Raw genomic sequence first — 22,794 nt, forward strand, 5'->3', positions numbered from 1 at the left:
TCTGCCAATGGCGGCGATGGTTTTCTTTTTGGTAATACTCAAACCAAGTCCGGAAGGCAGTTTATCCGCTCAGCTTCTAAACTCTCTTACTCTAGATGTAGAGAAGTTAGTGGACGTAGGACTATATCCTAAATGCTATTCCTGGCATAGCTTCAGGAGTGGCGGTGCCTCTTCCGCCGCTAATAATGGAATTTCGGATAGAATGTTCAAGCGGCACGGTAGATGGCGTTCAGAGAACGCTAAATATGGGTATGTCGAGGACTCCTTGGAAAGCCATTTAGCTGTTTCTATTTCTTTAGGCCTCTAGTTTTTCCCGTTATTTGTATTCTCAGCAGCTCACAGTTCGAGCTGCACACCCATCCTTGTGTACGAGTCATGAATATAAATAGGAAATGTATTTACATTCGGCGGAGCTGAACTGTAAGTGATAGCGACAAAGAATGTAAATATTTTCCTGTTGGCATGAAATGCGCGGGTGCCGCTATGGCACTGAATTAGTCTGATGTTATTTAGATATTATATATATAAGGTTCGTCAGGATGTAATGTATTCATCTCAGCTCTCAAACTTTCAAATTTTATTTTAGATCACATTGTATGTCTGGAAATCTTATATTACCTCTAGCCCCCAGAGGTTAGTGCGCCTGCATTTGGTTGGGGAATACGTTCCTATTTTCCCACTGGGTTTTTGGGTTTGCGTATCAGGCGGTTGCACATGCTTTAGCCTGAGTGGTTCTTACTTTATGTTTACCTTGTAACTAGTATCTTATCTGAGCTTTGTTACGATACTCGGACGGCATTAAACACTCAGGCTCACAGTTCGAGCTGCACACCCATCCTTGTGTACGAGTCATGAATATAAATAGGAAAGATAACTTCTTACGGTGGAAATTTTTTCATTTCATTATATTTTGTAGGTATTAAGTAAAGTAAGTGATTCATGATTAAAAAAAAAAATAGGGGTCACCGATGATCTAAACGAGTAAAATCGAGGCGATTTTGCAAAGCTCTTGGAAAATTTCGTTTGTCACGTTTTGGCGTGACCTTTCGGGGAAGGACTGGAACCCAAGAGAGGATCGATCGTTGAAGGGTTGAAAGGTTTTTAACCAAAACAAAAAGACTTTCTCGAGCATAGCAAAGAAGTTTTAAGCAGGCATCATCTTCATTTGGCTAGTGTTTTGTATAATATCTATCCATTGCCGTCATACTCGTCGTCTGAAGTGTGGTTTTTGTGAAATTTAATCGCTGGTTGTTTCCACACAGGTCCGCACTATTCAAGCGGACAAGGATCCGGACGAAAATACTGCTCTATTTTCACGAAGGTAAAGAAAAAGAACTTCAAAAGTTCGTAGGGTAATAAAAACATTAAAAAAACCCAGCTCCATTAAATTTACACAACGGTTCGTCCACGAGTTTTCCAAACTTTCAGCCACTACTCGATCAGGTACCTTTTCCAGAGCTTTTCCATCCTCCCGCTCACTTCTCTTTAACGTTTCATGATGATTCGGAAATAATTCGGAATTTTTTCCCCGGCGTTATTGTTGCCATGTTATTTTAACTAATGCTTGAAAAATATTTATGAAAGTCAAGTAGACTAGTGCACGACTGATAAAACAACGTTGCCTACTTGACTTTCATAAATATCTTTTCATCAATTTTGACTGATCACGATCTTCTCTGGTCCAACGCTGTGCAAAACTCATCGTCCACGGTTTTTGCAAAGGTTTTAAAACCTCAATTTCACTAATACTCGAAGTAATGGGTGACATATTACAGTCACGTTACCTGCGCAGTAACGTTGCGCACAAACAATTAGAGCGAACGTCCTTAACAACTAATTATTTACACTTAACACTTCTGCTTAATTTTCAGACATTGTTTTTTGAATTGGAAAGCATTTTACGAAGGCGAACGCATGGACCTATGCCTGTCACTATAAGTCGGTCCTGGGACAAATAACTGGCAGTTGACTTACAAGGTTGACTGGGCCATTAAAAGAAGACTCTCGAGAAGATATTAGGAGAATATGCTTGCTCTTTGTTAAGAGATGAATCCAAACCCGACTCAGTAAAGTGCCACTTCAGAAATGCTAGTCTTATTTTTACAGCGTTCATACTAGGCCAGAGTTCGATAGCCAGCTTAAATAATCGCAAAACAGGATCTCTCTTGTCAACCCATTACTATTTGCCAACTATCTTATGAAAAGTTTGCTTAGTAATAAAAATTAGCGATAAAAAGAACGACGCTTCGACCTCTCCGAGGTCATTACAACCGATGAACAGCAGTGTTGTATGGGCCTTTGTAGGGGTCCATACAACAGGGGTCTTTTGATCCTGTAGTTGGCACATTTGAATAACAAAAAGGAATGTTGTTCGCCGTGCTGAAGTACAGGAATTACAAATAGTTTGCAAAGTAAAGACTGTCAGCCTTCTCAAAACCGGCCGGCTGCCGGCTCAACGAGCCGCCTCCTCTGGAGCTTTGACCGTCTCCATTCCAGGCGGAAAATATATTATTTTTGTTTTGTTACCGACAAGGAAACAAAAAGCTGAAAGAACACCGAAAAAGAAATTCAGGGGCACCCAACGTCACTTTTCGGAAAATATCTGTTCGGAAGACGATTTGAGATCTAGAATTGTCGGAACATTTGTTGTAAAATTTCTTGCTTGCCTGCCTGTCCTAGGATTTTCGAACATCTAAAAAATGGTATAATTGCCCATTTTAAACAGATTTTTACCCTAAAAAGGTCACCTAGAATTTTCGGGAGCCTTTTTTCTGCCTGAAATTTTCGAAAAGATAAGTTTTCATCCCTATAATTTTCAGACCACTAGACTTTCAGCTAGGAGATCCGAACAGATGAAAAATTTTGAGGGGATAAAAATATGCCTATATCTACCGTTTAAATACTAAAATACGTTTAACAACTGTATTTTTAAGTGGTTTTGAACAATATTCTCGTTGGGTGCCCCTAGAAATTCCCCGATAATAATTTCTCGAATTTTTAAAAACACAAACGCCATTCCGATCTTTCTTCAATTACAAAAGCGGAAATATTCATCGCTTTTATCGGAGTATCGGGGAAAAAATGTCACGTTGAGCATTTGACTGGCAATCGGAAAGTAATTTATCTGGATTTATATTGTAATTTATAGCACAGTGTATAGTAGTTCCTTACGGGAGAGGACAAAACGCGGAGCCCTACTCCATGGAATACGGAGTAGGTAAAGGGAGTACCCCTAAAAATACTATTGTCCTTTCACAAGATATAATTCTAACGCTTTAAAACGTAAATGGCAGAGAATCGAAAGCGAAAAGCTGCACCGAGTTCACAGATAACTTCCTACTTTTCTAAAGAGCAAAGGAAGGATGGTAAGTGTTTTTCCGTGGAATAATAGCGCAGTCTTTCACATTGTTTTTCGTCGCTTAGTGCACGCGCACGTGCTTGTGTGAATAGAATGAATAAATTAGTTTCGAAATGAAAATGGTGAGTATTTAAATAAATATTACAAAACTAATTCGAGTTATCATTAAGGAAAATTGGGAATGATGTTTAGAGATGAATTAAAAAAAGCCAAGCGAAGGGTTTATGTGTGGTTTTACTTTCTCTTTGTTGTGCGAATTTTCCGCGACATGTCTCGGTTTTTGACCGCGTATGTCACATTTATCTGTTGATTTGCGAATGAAACTCCGCTTTTAAAACCATCTTATCATCCTTAAAAACAGTTTCACATCACACGTAACAAGGTTTCAAAATTTTTTTGGAGAAATTCGTGAGAACTAAAAATAACGCAAAACAAACAGCGCTGATAATTTGTTTACCAGGGGCCGGTTCCTGAAAGGTGTAATAACCCTATTCCAGGGATAAATGTGCCAGAAATAAGGCACATTTATCCCTGGAATAGAGTTATTATACCTTTCAGGAACCCGGCCCAGAACGCCGGCGACTTTGAAACGATCCAGATGTAACATGTTTTTCGGATGACGGGTGAAGAATGCCTAAGAATACCTTTAGTTCAAAAAAGGAAAAAATGTAAAACTAGTGTTTTTTTGGCGCTGTTTATATTAACGGAAACGTTGCAAAGTTCGAGCGGGTATGTCTTCAGATTCAATTAGGTTAAAACACAAACTTGTGTATTTGACCCTTCAGATCCCCCCAGATTTCACCAGATGGCACCTCTGCGCATCCAAATTTCAAAAATTTTCTGGGGGGGAATGCCCCCAGACCCCACTAAAGTGCCTTCGCCACCCTGACCGCCTCCATCTTCAGAATGACCTGCTCCTACAAATCTTTTTGAGAAGGCTGAGACTGCACTGTTGTTTGTGTGGAAGCAAACAAGGATAAGGAGCAAAAGGGAGGAAATTTAGAGTTCAGTGTCATGTGATGGTTGTCGTCATGTTCTTACGGTCCAGTTTCGAGTTCAATAAGTGCGTGGTAAAGTTTTGGACAGCTGGAAAATAAAGAGGGAATGCTAAATTTGCAATTTGCGCCTGTATATGCTTCCAGTCCGCTGGGGGTAAGTTGATCATTGTAAAGCGCCTTTGAGACGTTTGTGATAAAGGCGCTATATAAATGCACCACTTTACTTTTTACTTTTTTTTTAAAAGAAGTAATAAAGAAAGTAAAATGTGTTTTGTGTTTTATTCGTCTAATTCACTCCTTTCAAAGTTACATTTATGAAGTTCAATGTTTTCATACAGGGAAATGTAATTGCATACTTTAAATTTGTTTTAACCACTAGTGGTTGTAGATAATTGATATAACTACTGTATTAATTCATTCATCAACCCCAGCTTCCTACCTACCGTGCTTTCAGACAGTTGAACTTTACCGACATTTGCACTCATGTGACGTGAATAGTACGTTTTTGTTGGCTGTCACTGTTATGAACTATAAATGATTTTTACAAGTTTAAATATTAACATACCTTTGTCATGCAAAAATTGTTAATATTATTTGTTGTGGATATCGCCAATAAAAATCAAATCGATATGACTTATTGTTTGAGTCCGTAATTACTCTAAGATCAAAATATATACGGGTCGAGTGATTGCCAACATTTTCATTAAATCACTACATCATGTTAAATGCGCAAAAGTAGCACAGTGACGGCCAATTTTTCGGTTTTTTCTAAAGTATTGTCTCGTAGAATACCTCAATATCAGTGGGAGTAAACTTATTGCTATCTCCTCCTGCATAAAATGTACAGGGCGACGGAGGATCTAAAGGATACCCTGGGGGAAGGGGGTAAGTCTTGCCACAATTTGTGTGCGAATTTCGGTTGCTGTCAGCGTTGTTTGATATATGGATGTCATATCCGTCGCCAAAAGTTGGTCCGTAACTGGAAAGTCTGTATATAGCCTTATTCTGCTTTCTTGACTTGACCTCCCGTTTAACAGGAGCGTAGCCATTGATGCTGTCATGCAGTGAGTAGATAAAGGACTTTTTGGATAAAGCAAAACCATTAGAACCTAAAAGAAAATATACTATAATGATATGCGCAAACAAATATATTATTGAATTAATAAAAAAAAAGTCCTTATAAATTATCATCATCATCATTATTATTATTATTATTATTATTATTATTATTATTATTATTATTATGTTGTTATCGGACTACCCTAGCTACCTACTTACCGAGGCCAGAAACAGCGCAGCTGTGAACATGTGATTTCTTTTTACCCTCATCGCAACTACGCAAGGATTATTATATTATTAAAAAAGATAATTAATTAAAAAAAGAAACAGGCAAATCCTACCAAGCAGGCCAGGGCTAACAAAATGATTATGAGAGCCAGTCACAGCACTAGGTAACAATATTTAAGGAAAATCTTCCCACATTAATTGACTTTGTTTTCATTTTTCGCTTGAAGTTAGGTCATAAATTGCTTATTCCAAATATGAAAAAAAATTGGGTGGTCACCGACTTTGTTTCGGAGAAAAAGGCAAGGGCAAATTGCCCTAATTTCGATAGATGCGTCAACATAGGGTACGTTCGATTCTGACCGTATTCCAGAATAGGAATACATGGAATATAAGTTCGAAATCCTTCGTTTTTACGGAGATTCACATTAGAATTGTCAAACATCTGCTGAAATGCTATTTTAAACATATTTTTATTATCCTCGCTGCTTTGAAACGCGCCAAACATACCGTTTTAATCATCACTCCAGGTATTCTTATTCCGGAATAGGGTCAATCGAACTCGCCCATAAGGAGTTGTAGCCTCATCTACTCATCCGTCGAAAGTCATAACAATAATATGTTGGAGTGAAGGTTTCCGTGCATAGAAATATAGGAGTGGGTTTTTTTAAACAATTGTATGCCACTGGGGGTGTTGTAAACAGTAGAGTTAATCCTCAACGAACATTTTCGCAAACGCTACCCATTATAACCGCTTCCGGAATTCAGGACACAAGGATAGAAAAATGTAAAAAAAGATAACTTGTTACATTGCTACATTTCATTTTATCATATTTTGTAGAATGTGAGAAGAGTAAGTGATTCATGTCTCAAAAATTAGGGGTCACCGATGACCTAAAGGAGTAACATCGATGTGATGTTGCTAAGCTCTTGGGGAATTTCGTCTGTCACGTTTTTGCGTGACTTGTCGGGGAAGGACTGGAACCCAAGCCAGGATCGATCGATGAAAGGTATTTGTATAAAGAAACAACTTTTTGGAACATGGCAACGAAGTTTCAAGCAGGCGTTCTCTATATTTGGTTCGTGTCTTGTATGATATATGTCCATTGCCGTCATGCTCATCTTCTGTAGTGTGGTTTTTTTGTGAAATATAATATCGGGTTGTTTCCTCGTAGGTCCTCACTATTCAAGTGGGCGAGGAAGACAATACAATTAGCTTTATTTTCATGCAATTAAGGGAAAAGAACTTCAAAAACATGCATTCATTTTGAGCTAAGAAGTTCTTAGTGTAATAAAGTCATTTGCAAAAACCCAACCCCGTTAAATTTACGCAAAGTCGCTGACTAAAACCAACCTTCCTCGAGTTTTAAAAACTTTCAGCCATCACTCGTTTAGCTACCTTTTCCAGACCTTTTCCAGCCTCCCGCCCCTTTCTCTTTAACGTTTTATGATGAATTGGAAATAAATGTGCCATTCTTTTGCCGGCCTGGAAATTTTCCCCCCGCGTTTTTGTCGCCATAAGACATTAAGTAATCACTCTTATTCTTCAGCAATATAAACTACTCAGCCGCTCCTTTAGGTCTAAAGTAGTTTATGAGGCTAGCTGCTGGGATTGTGATGATTACTATATCGGGAAAACAAAACGTCGATTACAAGACAGGAAAACGGAACATTTCAGGGCGCTGACCAGTAACAGCCATTCTTCTGCTAATGCTGATCATATGACCCAAACAGGACACAAGATTAAATGGGATCACTTTGATATTTTAGCCACTGGACAGTCTGATATACATTGTAAAATTAAGAAAACCTTGTTGATTCGCGATTTAAAACCAGCGCTTCATGAAAATGCTGGCAGTGAGGAAACCTCTTCTCTACTAGCCGTTATATCTTTTCAAGCAGATTTAACTAGGTCTGTTTATTTTCATTTATTTTTTCATTGTCATTACTTTCCTTATTTGGTATTAGAGCGGTTTCAATTGAGTGTAGAAAGTAATTAGCGAATTTCTTTGGTTTTGCATTACTTCACTCTGTGATTGGTTCAAAGTTCTCGCGCCATTTTTTCAACTAATCGGAAGTGAAACCAAAACCAATCATGGCTCGCGTCTGCACATTTTCCCGCACTTTGAGTCGGCTACGTGTAATTACTTCGAGTTTTGATTGGTTTACTGGATTGTCACCGTCCTTTTTGATTGGCCAAAGTAATTACTTTGGTTTTGGTTTTACGACACTAATTTGAAAACCGCTCTATCTTATTTGGCCGCCATTATGAAAGAGGCCTATAGAGCACTGCAGCGGTATCACAGACGGTCAGGGTTGGAATCCCGTTCAAGCCACCTGAGTTTTTCATGCATGAACTGCCGGCCATGAAACCATGGTACTGCGGTAAGCTAGTCAATCACGCCCGGTTCCAGTATCCCCACCTTTTGCCATAAGAAATCTTAAGACATCTGCAAAAAGCCATTCCATGAAAAACCCTTAATCGATGTGTGGAGACGTGGCAACGACGAAACAAGTATAAATTAGTTGACTAAAAAGGCGATTATTGATCATCTACAGGGATTGCGAATCCCGACGGGGACATGACAATAACCAACAGAAAAGACGTTCAGGGACTATTATGGTCTGCTAATCAGTAACAAAGCGCAATCTTCCCATACCATACAGTGAATTTTACTTGACACTGGATAATTAATCTGAAGAAGATTATGCTTTCTCACTTTATGCTTTTTCACTGGAATCAAACGTAAAGCCCTTTCGCTACAAAGTACTCTATAGTCGCACACAATTGTATGCAGTTCTATAAAACAATGGGTAAAGCCTTAATTTGCGTGATTGCCAACGAGACATCATTCTTTCTTCTCTATTTTTGCCCTCATGTTAAGTTCTTTTACTCTGATTTTGAATCAAATCCGTTTTGCTTCCAGTAGTGGCTACAAGATACGACTCAGTAACTCTTCAAGATTTTGTGGTACGAAAGTTCTTCGCAATGCCCTTTTACATCCTCCTTATTTATTTTATTATGATTTGAAAATTGCACTTTTGGGACTGCAGAAGAGTTAAATTAACTCAACTTATACAAAGATTTGAGGTCAAAAATGAATCAGAACGACACATTTATTTAAAGAGTAGAAACAGTGGCTGCTGGTTCAAAGAGAAATCAAGGTGATATTTTGGTGGTATTTTTATCCGTCTAAGAATGTTCTCCGGGTAAAAAAAATTGTTTAGTGCCGCGTTTATTGGGTTGTGGTTTCTTTATTACACATATTTAAGTACATTGTTGAATTGTATGAGGTAAATATTAATATTACGAATCTTGTAATAACGCGAGAGATTATTTCCTTATTTGACTTGTCACCATTTGAATAGTATGAACATTCTAATCTTCTAATACTCACTCGACCAAGACTGGTCAGTGTATCCACCAAATATGAAGCTGCCAACTTTGATTATAGTAACAGTGGGACCCTTTCCATCACAGTTGCTGTGGAAGGTGGATGCTGCCCAGCCATCTGTCTTAGCGCGCCAACACCTCATAAACCTGCTGCGAGATGGACTCTGCAGGACTGGAGCTAAGAAACAATTCAACTTGTTGAGGTACTTGCCATCGAGGTTGTCAAGAATACTCGATGAGTTGAGAGCGCCCGCTAAAAAATGGGTAAGTATGAACAATGTCAAAATGTAACTTCGTTGCGAAACTATATCAAAGTGTAATAGCAGCGATGTGGGTACTGGACCCTTAGCATTGGCGAAAACGTGACTTAACGTCTAGAAATATTTCAACAAACCGTGGCCTCGGTTACTGAAAATGTAAAACCTTTCCGGACCTTGAGGCGTATTCTTTCATCACGCCTTAACGCGCATCAGCTGTACAGATATCCAGCATCCCCAACTATCTAACACAATTGGGCAACAAATAATAAGCTGCATTCATTCACACGCTGAAATTTTAAGCTGGTGAGTAAGTGACGTAACGTTTCGCTAGATCCAACTCTCTGAGGTCGGTGAGTTTTGAACGTGAGTAATTCACTCCTTGTACAACCCAAACCAAGAGTAGATAACTTTTACTGCATTATGGGATTGTGCACGTACTAGTGAATGGTGGACTATGAAATCCAATAATCATTATCTTCGCAGTAACGATTCCCCGTTTCCATGAGGAGGAGCAGGAGGAGGAAAATTACATTCAAAATAAATAAAAACTAGAAGTTATTCAAATAAAAATTAGATAAGATTACACCTAACCTGCCTACGACACTCGTCTTGCATGTATAGTATAAAAAACTGAAGAATGCTGTTTGCTTGAAAGTCTTACTAACTTGGTGAATGATTTTCGTTTACCGGAATTAGGTAAGTTCAAAATGTCGGAGATTAGAACTACAGATTTTGCAAGAATCGAACGACCTTTGTTTTTTGCTATTATATTAACCTCAGTGCGTTCTCAACACTTCCAAAAGATTCCAAATTCAAGACTCTTTAATTAGCAATATTTATAAAGAATCTCATGTAATGTAATATGAAGAAATAAATGCTACGTGAAAGGGAAGAAGAGAAAAAGAGGAGCTATACATAAAGGGTGCGAATATTGACCAGAGTAGCAGACGCTTTTGAAGTGATCACTAAAATGAAATAGTGTGAAAGGGACCTTGCATAAAGTGGCAGTAAATTTGTAAATTTAGTTACATTCTGATATATTACAATTTGCAATGAGATGCAATACAGGCTGAGATGAAAAAAGGCAAAATATAAAGATAAGTGCTAACTTACAACTTGCAATGAGATGCATTGTATCAATGAGACTTTGATGATTCCAAATTTCATGGTGATTTAGAACATCTACAGTCTCCCACTTTTTCCCATAAATGACCAACTATTGTTTGAAACAAGGAGGGGTTACGTTTTTACAAACGTTGGCCGTGTAGCACCTATATTTCAACTGACTGACTGATTAGAGTGTGATGTGAATTGCTAGTTTCGTACCCCATATGAACCATGTGAGCGTTAGCCCTACTAATGGAAATAGGCCCACACAAGGACAGAGAAAATCTCTGACCAGGGTGGGAATTGAACCCACGACCTCCGGGTTAGATCACCGCTGCTCTACCGACTGAGCTACAAGGTCAGACGGGAGCAGGCCGTGGGAACTGAAGATGTTAAAGTCACGGCAATGAACATGTATTCCCATTAGTAGGGCTAACGCTCACATGCTTATATGGGGTACAAAGCTAGTAATTCACATTACACTCTAATCAGTTAAGTCTGTTGTTTGAAACACTTAAGCTTCAAATTCGGGGTTAAACTATCTACTATCTCTTATGCAGAATGGAAGAAAAAAGAGAAAGATATGACTAGAAATTTTCTGGGAAAAGAAATTAACTTTCTTTAGCAAAAGCTGAATGTATTTCCCTGCAAAAGAAAAAAGAAGGAAATTCGCCCAAAAACAAAATGAGCTACAAGAACTGAGAGAGCATAAAATTCGCGGTATAGCTACAAGATCAAAGGCTAATTGGATAACAAGAAGTGAAAAAAGCACTATCTGGAAAAAAATACATTATACAACAAATTAATACCTAAGGTAGTTTTAGAGTATTTATATGCGCAATTCCAAGTTCATGGAAGTCAAAGATTAGAGAGTTTGGTAAATGGTTACCTGTGGTCAAATCTCAAAATATAGAGCAACTGTTCAAAACACAAAAAAGGTGATGAGTTTCACATATGATAGTTTGCGTTAATCGGTTGCCATACAGCCAACTAAGGTGCACTGTAAGTGGAATAAACATCTACCATCTCTGGTCGGAGATTGATCTACCTATTACAGTATCCCTTTCTTATGCATATAAGTGCTAGTAAGCTAAGGAGTTTTCAATATAGGATTTCCAGAGAACTATTGGCATAAATGCATTGTTAATGCAAATGAGTATTAAGCATCATGATGACCGTTTTTTTGTGACAGTAAACCTGAAACCATAGAGCACCCCGTTTGGTATTGCGACCGGATATTTCCCCTCTGGAGCGCCCTCACAAATTGGATTTGGGTGGTAATAGAAATTTAAATAGAACTTTCCCTTGAATCTGTTCTGTTGGGTTATACAAACTGTATGCCCTGCAAAAATGCGATTAACTGTATTATTTTAGTAGTCACGTTTTTCACATATAAATGCAAAATGGAGGGACGTAACCTCGATTTTGATGGCGTACCTTAAGTTTCATTATAATATTGAAAAAATTGCATGTGACTTTCCTCATCCAGAAAAAATGTTAAGTAAGTGGAAACCGATGAAAAAGTTATTTTCTTAATAAAAGATGACATGTATTGTATTGTAAGTAGAGTTAAGTGCTGCATCGTATTCTAAGCAGAATAAGTATTGTACTGTAAGTAGTGTATTTTTGTCCTGAAAGTAGAGTATCTAAGTAGGGTAAGTATTGCAATGTCAGTGGTGTAAGAGAGCTGTGTTGTAAGTAATGTAAGTACTTATGTGTTTTGCAAATAATAAATGAAAAGAATATTCATAGAAATGAAGGCAATAAATTGTATTTGCAAAAACACGTTGAGATGAAAAAAAAAAGGCAAAATATAAATGATAAGAATATTCATAGAAATAAAAGCAATAAATTGCATTTGCCTGTCAAAAAGGTGGCTTTTCTTCGGTTTTATGGTCACGAAAAAAGCAGGATTTGTTCAATTTTATATGGAATATTTGCCCAAATTCAACTTGCAAAGGTTATTTATTCTTAAAGCCCATGGTTTCTCCTGGAAATCGCTGCGTGGTCTGCGTGGTCTGAAAAAAAGACTTCGATAGAACTGAATAAAGTTTTAAAACACGTTTCCGCTGTCAAAAGAAAATTACGCAAGTTGAATGGAATTGTAGTCGGACACATTTCATAACTAACATGGCACGTAAAGGGTGCTACAACAATCAATTATTCAGTCATGAGCCAAAAATGCTGATCTCAAAACATGACGTTCTTGAACCAAAATCTGCCCTCCTAAACACTTCTGAAAAGCTGCGAAAGTTAAGAAAGTTAAATAAAGTTGAAAGTTGAACTCACAAAAGAGTGTAACCGGAAGTCCTTGAAATGAATGGTATTTCCAATTTTTAAATGTAAATATCGAGAGGCCGACACCAGGATGAAAGCTGCAGTTTAGGCGGTCTCAAGCTTGTGCCTTTTGATATTCTTATCCAGAGAACGTTTTTCTCTGCCTTTTCATAGATCCATTATTTCAAATAGCAGAAATCGAAGAAACAACTGAAGACTACTGTATACTTTGTTGGCATAAAATTTGAACTCAGCGATGATCACTTATGAATACAGGAAGTCTTGCTTTGAGTTTCCTTTACTATGATTGATGTGTGCACTGTTCGTGCGTGATATGACAAAATCAGTCAGTTTGACAACCCTCCTAATTTTCTCCATCAATTTTAACTTTAGTGTTCCGTGCTAATAACGCTAATGGAAGAGTAATTACTTTTATCATATCTTTTACATAGTAAGTACTTCAGTGGGCTGCGATTGGTCAATTTAGGGGACCGCAAACAACATTACGGTCCTCTGCATCTTGTTGCTTAATTTAAAGGTCTAGTTATGTAATGATATAATGGATATGTTAACAGCCTCATTTTCCCAGATCGTTCTCTAAATTACGTTTCCTTGCTCTTCCAAGTTGGGACCATAAATTATACTCAGACCCCAATTTACATTTGCTGCCCTCGAATTTGGTTGGTAAAATGGATGTTGTGACAGCAAAACATTAGAATAGTATCCTACGGAAAAATAACGAAAACATTGTAGAAAAGAACGAAGAGATTTTGTATATAACTTCACTATAAAACATTACGATAAAATATTAAACATAGTTTTAAAAAAATGGTTAAAGAAGGTTTTAAATGCGACGTTTCGACTTAAGTCATTATCAAGCAATGAAAATAAAAAATGAACTGGAAAATATAATAAAATTGAAGCATGATGTTATGCTCTAACATCGGTATCGACAATCAACCTGTCTTTCGCAGTAAACCTACTCAACAGATTCTTCGGCCAAAGGAGAAGAAGCCTGATTTAGTTAACAATCAATTCGTTGTGTATCATTTTAAATGTGATCAGTATGATGCTGATTATGTAGGTTTTACTACAAGGCACTCGCATCAACACATTCAGGGACATAAGTATTCTGCCATAGGCAAGCATCTTATTAATATCCATGGTGGTATTGACACCTCTAGTTTAAGCAGTCATTTCTCTAGTCTTAGAAATGGCGAACTAAGTTTGATTGCATGTCTTCTGTATGAAACGGTTTTCATTAAGGAACTTAAGCCTTCATTCAATACTCAAGAGGACTCCATTCGAGCTGGCACAGTGTAACTAGAGAAAAACGTCACAGGCTTTATTCGACTGAAGATGCATCAGGAGGTATAATTGTTATAGTTTCTACATTCCAGTTGTTTGTTTGTCTTTTTTTCGTTTTAATTAATTTCAACAAGATGGCTTAATTCTGTTCTCTCCCAGTTGTCTCTGAATTATTTACTGAGAACACCTTTAATAGTTTTCAAAGCTGTCAGCAGCATTTTATCTCAACATCTTCACATCTTGCCTTCATTGAACGTGAGACCCCATGACTGAAAAAATTCCTAACCTTGCACGCCAAAGGAATTATATTAGGCCAAAGGAAATAGACCTTAGTCAGCTTAGCCTACGTTTGATTGTACATGTGGAGTGAAATTCTTATTAATGATGAAACTAGTTTTTGTGTTTGTCCTTATGCAAAAGATTAAACTTATGGTTGAAGATCGTTAAACTGAGGGAAAAAGCAACTTTTTCGACCGCGCTTGAGTGAAATGTGGCAATAGCTACCACACTTTTAAAATGCTGGAGAATTGAGCTCGAGCTTTAATAGCTTGGGGACAGTCCGATTAATACATGAAGGTGTGATCGATTTGTTCTGAATATTATACACGTTTCTTTCTTCAGAATCAATATTTCAAGTCTTATAGTTTTTTTCCCACAATCACAAACCTCTTTTTCATATTCACAGGAATTCAATCTAATGAATCATAGGTGATGATTTATATGATGATGCAATCGTCCCATATGAATCATCATCATGGTGTAAACATGACACAGAGAATCATTACACAATCATAGTCATCATACAAATTGATCACATACAATCATCAGTGGAATCACAACCCTGATGTTGTGTGTGTATGTTGGACTATTTATAGAATCATAATATGATGCAAACTGTATACGCTGATCATAACCACATCATCACAACGATGTGTTGCGTGACATTTCATCATGTTTGGAATCATAGCCATGATGTGGTTTGTGTTAATGACACCATTTTTGGAATCATAACCATGGTGAAATGTGTGTTGGAAACATCCTCACTGGAATCATAAATATGATGTAATATGTGTATGGAATCATAACTGTGATGTGTTGTGTGCAGCAAAAATCATTATTGGAATCATAAATATGATGTCCTGTGTGTAGCAAACATCTTTATTGGAATCGCAACTATGATGCAGTGAATGGGATAACTGCTTTTTTTCTGTGGGAATGCATCCCAGGATGTTTTAGAGAGACCGGCTATTTAAAAAACCAACTTGTTAAAGACAGGTGGATTGCAAGTACATGAAAAAATTTAATTTATTTATCAATTAATTTTTCTGACATTGTTACATGCAAACCGGGGGCATAATTCTATTACTGCATATCGTTTTTTTCTGAAGGCATTTCTGGAACTTGAACAAGGTCAATTCCTTAAGTACATCATAAAGTAAAATATTTCTTACAATACAGGAATCCAGTACTCTAGTGTTGGATCTGCCACTAGCAGCCATTAGCAACCACTACCAATAGCTATATATACCGAACATTGCTACTAAGGATACTAAAGCTGCTAAACATGTTAGACCTTCACACCAAGAACAATGTTCCCTTAACTTCCAAAAAATGGGCCTATAATTGCACTAGAAGGCTGTTTACATGTACTTTGCTAATGCAATATTTGATCAACTCTTGAGGAGTACTTAACCATATCACAAATGCCATACAAACTTATTAGGCACTGCATGGTGTCTTGCCTTAGGGCAGAGAAAGTTTGCTCTGCTTTTTCCTTTATTCATCACAAAAGGTACCGGTAACACTAAAATTGATTTGACTTAAACTGATGAAAGCAAATGAAATAACGAGATGTTGTCACGTTTTAGTGCAACCAAATTTGCAGAACAAAACTTGGTGTCAAGTAATAATGATTTTTTGTACGTCAGTGACCAAGCTATATTCTTACTATGATGAATATGTACCTCACTATTATAAACACAGTCCCTTAATTCATATGATTTAGTCATTCTTAAAAGCCCTGCTTTAAACACACGTACAACTTCCTTCCTTGCTCTATGTAAAGAATTCTAAAGTATTCTCGGTTTTCACATGGTGTCATGGACGTCATGTTGGAGCCCTTAAACAAAGAAACGGCGGCCATGTTGGAGCCCCGACCAAATCCTCCGGGAATTTAACTCTATTATTATGCAAAGGTTTTCTTTTGTTTCGTCGAAAAACATGGCTGTTGATCACGTGAGTGAAAACCAACAATAGTGGAATCCCACATTGAGCACTAAATTAAGTGACATATTGTTTTAGAAAGTTGAAAGCACCAAGATGTAATAGGTATATTTCAAGTCCGTAATGCAACCTGCTATTTCTAAAGACCAATTTATTATGATTCAAACAAACATGCTACCATGTAGATTGTCCAACTCATAGTTGTAATGGACCTTTGAAAAATATTAATAATATTATTCAAAGGTCTTGTTCTCCAATGTAGCTTTCATACAATTAATCTTAATTTTCTACTTTTAATTCACAGTTTGCAAATTCTCGGTTTTCACATGATGTCACGACCGCCATGTTGGTGCCCCTAAACAAAGAAAAAGGGGCCATGTTGGTGCCCCAACCAAATCCTCCGGGAATTTAACTCTATTATTATGCAAACGCTTCCTTTTGTTTTCGTTGAAAAACATGGCTGTTGATCACGTGAGTGAAAACCAGCAATATGAAAAAAATATTCTTGTTATTTATCCTTGTTGATTTCTAATGAACAAGTAACACAATTTTCAAATGAATAGAAATTATACACTTCTGACCTCAATGCAAAGCAACTATCATTTAAGTGGTAATGTAATGTCAAACATTATTAGTATCACCCAACTAGTGGACTAATGCAAATCCTGCATTTGCAAATCCTGCACTTTGATTGGCTAAGCTACTAGAGGACTATTATTCATAGTCTTTGATTAGCGAAAAGCGTGACACTTTCTTTCGTTTTATTCCCAAATAAATGTGTCTTTAACTTGGATTTGCTAACTTTATTATTTTTATTGCCTTTCTGTCCAACTAGTTGGGTGATACTAAAACAATTAGACCCTTCGTCCTCAAGGGCCATGGGTCAATAGGTCATTCCTTGACCCGTAGCCCTCGCGGGATACGGCTCTAATTGTTAAGTAGTGCCAAGTGAAACATGATCTTACCCTTTTTTTGGAGTAAAACAGATACAGCAGCTGCTGTTTTAAAGTTTACCAATAATACTAATAGTGATAATAATGTTAATAATAATAATAATAATAATAATAATAATAATACTAATAATAATAATAATAATGTTTTTCTTATTATTATTATCATCATCATCATCATCATCATCATCATCATATGCCACGTAGCCAACTTAAGGCAAAGTCTGTGTCAATCTGAGAGTACCCAGACAACAATTAATAATGCAAGTATTGGCCACACAATGGTCATTGCAATTTGGAACATTTAAACAGGCATTATATACCTAAACACTCTTAGCAATTCACCTAAAGGCCATCCAATTCCGCATGAAAGATCAGACCAATCACATTGCTAAGTCATGTACAGTAACTGTTATATAATGCTTGAAAATTCATTAAAATCTTTCCCAACATGAATGCTCACCTTAAAAATTCAAAACAAGTCCAAAACATAATTGATAGGTGACAAGAAAAATTTCTTTCATAATTTACCGGTATATGTGACAACATACTGTGGATGAATCCTGCATATATGTAACTTAATTGAAATACAAGAGTGCATACATTTGGATTTTATGAATGACTGATCTCTCGGAAGGAATTAAGGAATTACTAAAGCGGCGGAACATTAATCTGAATTTTGCGCCGAAAAAAATAAACTGTGTTCCTTTATTTCAAACGCATGCATGCGGGTAAAGTGTATGGTTACAGTAATTGTTATCGGCATCGTTCGAAAGCGCGCTTGAATACTGCTGTACTTTCCTTTGAGATATTTATAGCTTTTTCACGGTTTTAAGTGACACCATTATATTCCTGCATGCCAGCTCTGATCTTCTGATAAATATAATCATCTCTTAATATGTTCCTTTGTACAATTTCAGGAAGTACATGGCGAAAGAGTTATTTTCTTTGTGGCACCCAACTTGTGGGATATAAAGTTAAATTGTTCTGTTTATGAGTTTATTTAACAGTATTTACAGCAAGAAAATTAAACATTACCTAGCAATAAAATAGAACAATAAGAATCTTAATCTTCAAACGAGTCATATACATCATTTCTATATTGTCATTTTCCCAGGAGAAACGTGACAAGGAGATGGACAAAGCAAACAGGCAGGGGGCACTGAATGCTTTGAGCACAGAAGAAATTTTTGAACGGCGAGAGAGGATCTCTCCTGTGAAAAGTAAGGCTGTGGCAGTGCCCCCTGACAGTGACGATGAGGATGCCAAAAGGGACCTCCTTTGCAGAAGGAAATTATTTTTGAAAAATGCAAGAAAGGTGGCAAGTGCCCGTCGAGCAAAAGCGAGGTTGCTGCTGGAAGCTGTTGAGAGGCCTGGTGGCAGTCACCTTCAGGTCAGAGATTTGCTGAAGCTGACTGAATCCAGCCAAGCTAATCCACAGATTCCAGTGGTGCCCTCCCCTCCAGACAAAGTGTTTGTCCCAGAATCACCACTTTCCAGCCAAAATTAATCGTTTAACCCATCGACATCCAAACCGGCCGAAACCAGCCAGACTTAGTATTTTACTCTGTCTAACGCCAGAGCATTTTACTCTGTCTAACGCCAGACGATTTTACTCGTCGATGGGGAACCCCTGGGAGTCAATGGGTTAATAATGTCTTTGCCTTTGGTGTGACTGATTGAAAGTTTTTTTTTTTTGTCAACAAAGCTCATACATGTGTCCATTGAAAGGAATCTTAGCATGAATTTCTATTTGATTCTTTTTCACTTGACTTGTGTGGTATACACTTGTCCATAAATATTGGTGGTTTTCCAAGTTTTGCAATATTCAAGGTCTTTCCTAGATCCAGAGATAATAAATTATTCAACATTTTATATTGTCAGTGATGACAGCACAAAATTTACTTGAACTTGGTGTGTCAGTTGTACAATCTATTGTCACGGGACTTACTTTTGTACACAGTAAAACTAGGTTCTAGCCACCAAAAAAAAGAATTCCTACAAACAGAAACTGTGTAGTTTTTATGGTTTCTGTAACTGGTCTGGGTACTTAAGTCACGCATTCCAACTGAGGAATTTGAATGTCTCTAGAAGAAAAAATGTGGCATAGAGTATTAAGTACCATCCCTTTTCTTTTAAAAAATCATTTCTCATATATATAAGCATATTAATTTTTTGCTGCATTTGCAGTCTGAAAATTGCTGTGAATGTGTATGTTTACTTTGCAAAATTAAAAACTCCTTTGAAGTGCACCTTTTGGATTTCAATGAACAACATGTATGATCTTTCAGATTTTGATGAGTCTTTGGCATTATGACTTGAACCCTGACAGAGGTTTGCATAAGATTTCATTGAGTAGTACCTCAAAGAAAGTAGTTGAACCTTTATTACCCATATCTTAATAGTACTTCAGATCTCTTTGTTTAATAGACACCCATTCAAACAAATTGTCCATGGATTAGTCATTACCCAATGAAGTCATTTAGGAAGCTCCTTTCAAGATAAGAATTAACAAAGACATTCCCTTTTTGAAATTAATTTCTTGTTCTCTCATTTTAGAGACACGCATTCAGCTTTTTTCACTAAAAATGATGACATCTCAATAATCATAATTGCATGGTCCCTCATGTCCCTTGAAGAGACATCATCAAACAAAGGCATCTCTCTTCAATTGCTGGAGAGTCCCTGTTCAAACAAAATGTAAGCCTCTGAACCATGGCATCAATTTTTCTTACTCTTGTAGGGTAAGGTCAATTTTTTCTTAAAATCTCATTGAGCTCCAGTGAGGTAATGCAGCAACTTGAGACTCTGCCCTTTCTTGCTCACAAAGCTAGATGTTGTTTTCATAGTCGAAAGAAACATGACGAGGGCATGAAGGGTGTAATTTTGTGTCTCATAACATTACTCACTATAAAGAGTAACTTCAACTCTAAAATTTAAAAGACACATTTTCATTAGCGCTTTCTAAACCGATCTATATATAGAGCATATTACATGGCCACGCGGGGATACGAATTTTATCTTTGAATGCTGCAAGTATCTCTCACGAGTGAGCGAAGCGAACGAGTGAGAGATACTTTCAGCACAAGCGGCCATGCAATGTTCTGTTTATTATACAGATATTGATGAAATGTCTAGATTTAAAACAACTTGTTTTATTCATTTTCAAAATGATGAAAAAGTGGTCACCAACCGCTAAAACATGCATGTTGTGTAACATGAAACAAGATATGAAAGTTATGAAAAACAAATCATGGTAATGTCAAATTTTGCAATAAAAATGTTAATGTAGTAGAGAAAAATTATATTAAAGCGCAAAAGTATCTTAAAATGAAGAGAAAGCTTGCATTTTATTGGGTAATCGTGTTGGTCACCATGACAACACCTGTATCCTCACATGTGAAAGATACAAATGATATGTTCACTGCGCACGGTGAAGATATGATTTTTTAGTAAAGGGAGAAATCCTGGTATTTCATCAATATCTATAACCGAATAACTACGGTAATAAATATATATACATAAGTGAGAACCAACCAAGATACTTGTACAAAGGCGATTATTACCGTTATTATTATTAGAAACAAAAGTCTGAAAAGATGACATCATCTACATTTCTGGCCTCAGTTGTTCAAAATCACTATCCAGTGGATAAACACTACTAAATCCAATAATATTCAGTTATCCAGTGGATAGTGCTATTCACTCTTTGAACAACTGGCACCTGTTGTCTAATAGGACAGAACTACATTGTATTCAAATTGCATGTACAATGTAGTGTATAATCGATCCTTAACGACGTTCATGCCCATTGCTTTTGCGCAAATTCACATGCCACGTCATGAATCGAGGGTGCGCGCTAAGTACTATAATGAACAATGATAGGGCAGATGGCCATTGCTATATAGCTTTGCTTTGATTTAACCATCTTGGATGTTCGGTGACCCCTACTTTTCTTTTCAGGAACAGATTTTATTTACAATTATCTTCATATTGTCCAAAAATGAACAAAAAATTAATGTGGGAAGTTAAAAAAATTTCAAGATTTCTGTCCTCGGGACATGGAATCCTGCCATCTTGCAGCTGCAAGGCGCATGAAACTATGGTAGCTAAATGCAAACTTATTCTTTAAGGAACCTCAACAGTTAACTAAATTCACTTGATGGGTCCACTTAAACAAAGTTTGGTAGAAAACATTTCACTTCAAAGATGTAATTGCAATATTTTTGGGCTTACAGACACTGTGGCCTTATTCGCTAAAGAAGCCGGATTTTTTCAGATTTAGGGTGTTCTTCTGAGCATGTTCTCTCCAAAACAAAGTCGTTGACCCGCCCATTTTTTTTACATTTCTTACATCACTAACTCATCATCTTTCAATGGTAAAATTTTCAGAAAAAAATCAATGTTAGAAATTTTTCGTGCGAACGTCCTTAAGAGGTTTATTGTGGAATTTATGTGAATGGACAATGCATTCACAATAATTCCTGTCTCACTGAAATATATACACTTGATAGAGTTTAAACCTGTTTCCTTTCAGATCGTACATGTATGGCATTGCTTATTATTTTGGTGCTGTAACAACTTCATGTTCGGCTGTATTTCTGTTCATTTATTTGTTTGGAATTAATCCCTCTTTCACCAGTGAAGAGTGGTGGCAGAAATTTGAAAGGCCCAGTATCATCCCAGATGGGTGTATGTGAGAGAATTTTATGAAATAATTCCTATTTCATCTGAACTTTTTCTCTCTACCCCCCCCCCCCCCCCAGAAAAAGTTTTTTGGTCAGCATTTCATAATTATTGTTTGTTTTAATCATCATTTTGAATGAAAATATGATGACTGCAAAGGCTTTGATGGGGATAATGGGCCTTTGAAAGTTTTATTCAGAACCATGTAACAAAGCAGTTTTGTTGCTGCAGCAGTAAGATAAATTATTGTGCTAGTGTACATGTAGTGTTTGATGATGAAATTATCTTTAGTTAGAGAACTCACATGACAAATATGTACATGTTGCATCATCACTAACTGAATAGTATTGATTAGAGCTGAAATTACCATAATTTTTAAATGTTTGTCATTGTATAGTTACACAAAATAAATATTCAGTGTTTGCCAGTAGAGCATTGTCATTATTGAATTCTTGCATTTTCTTTTGCTTGGGAGAATAGACTTTGTTTTAAGAATTATAGTGTCCATTGGTACTACACCACAAGCAAACCTCACTTATGCAGGACTGAATCGGTTTGTTTCAAGTTCGATTAGTGCTTATAATCTCTGGATTAAAATACCAACGTTGCACTAGTACTTAACCTCGATTAAAGTGCTAATAGAGCTTCAAACCATTTGGCTCTTGAACCACAGCTATGATTCTTATCACAGTTAGACACCTATAAATCATGGTTACGATTTGCGACATGACTTCCGTTTCCCAGTTCACATCATAGCTATGACTCTTACCCATATAAATCACAGTTCTGATTCCAGACATGATTTCAAAAGACAAATTGAAATCATAGCTATGATTCTTACCACTTTAAATCATGGTTATGATTCCAGACATGATTTCAGAAGACCAATGAAATCATAACTATGATTCCTACCACTTTAAATCATGGTTATGATTCCAGACATGATTTC

General features: G+C 36.8%; 1 protein-coding gene across 1 annotated transcript in view; it reads right to left on the bottom strand.

The window, feature by feature from the left end:
• Positions 1 to 4,621: 4,621 nt before the first annotated feature.
• LOC137970027 (uncharacterized) overlaps positions 4,622 to 22,794 on the bottom strand; it is a 19,318-nt gene continuing 1,145 nt past the window's right edge. Inside the window, exons 2-3 of the mRNA XM_068816478.1 lie at positions 9,039 to 9,287; positions 4,622 to 5,465 (exon numbers count right to left, since the gene is read on the bottom strand). Of these exons, the coding sequence (XP_068672579.1) occupies positions 5,125 to 5,465; positions 9,039 to 9,287 (590 nt within the window). The 3' untranslated portion in view covers positions 4,622 to 5,124. The remainder of the gene's footprint in view (positions 5,466 to 9,038; positions 9,288 to 22,794) is intronic.

This window comes from Montipora foliosa, chromosome 9, assembly GCF_036669935.1.
Source record: "Montipora foliosa isolate CH-2021 chromosome 9, ASM3666993v2, whole genome shotgun sequence".
NCBI lineage: Eukaryota > Metazoa > Cnidaria > Anthozoa > Scleractinia > Acroporidae > Montipora > Montipora foliosa.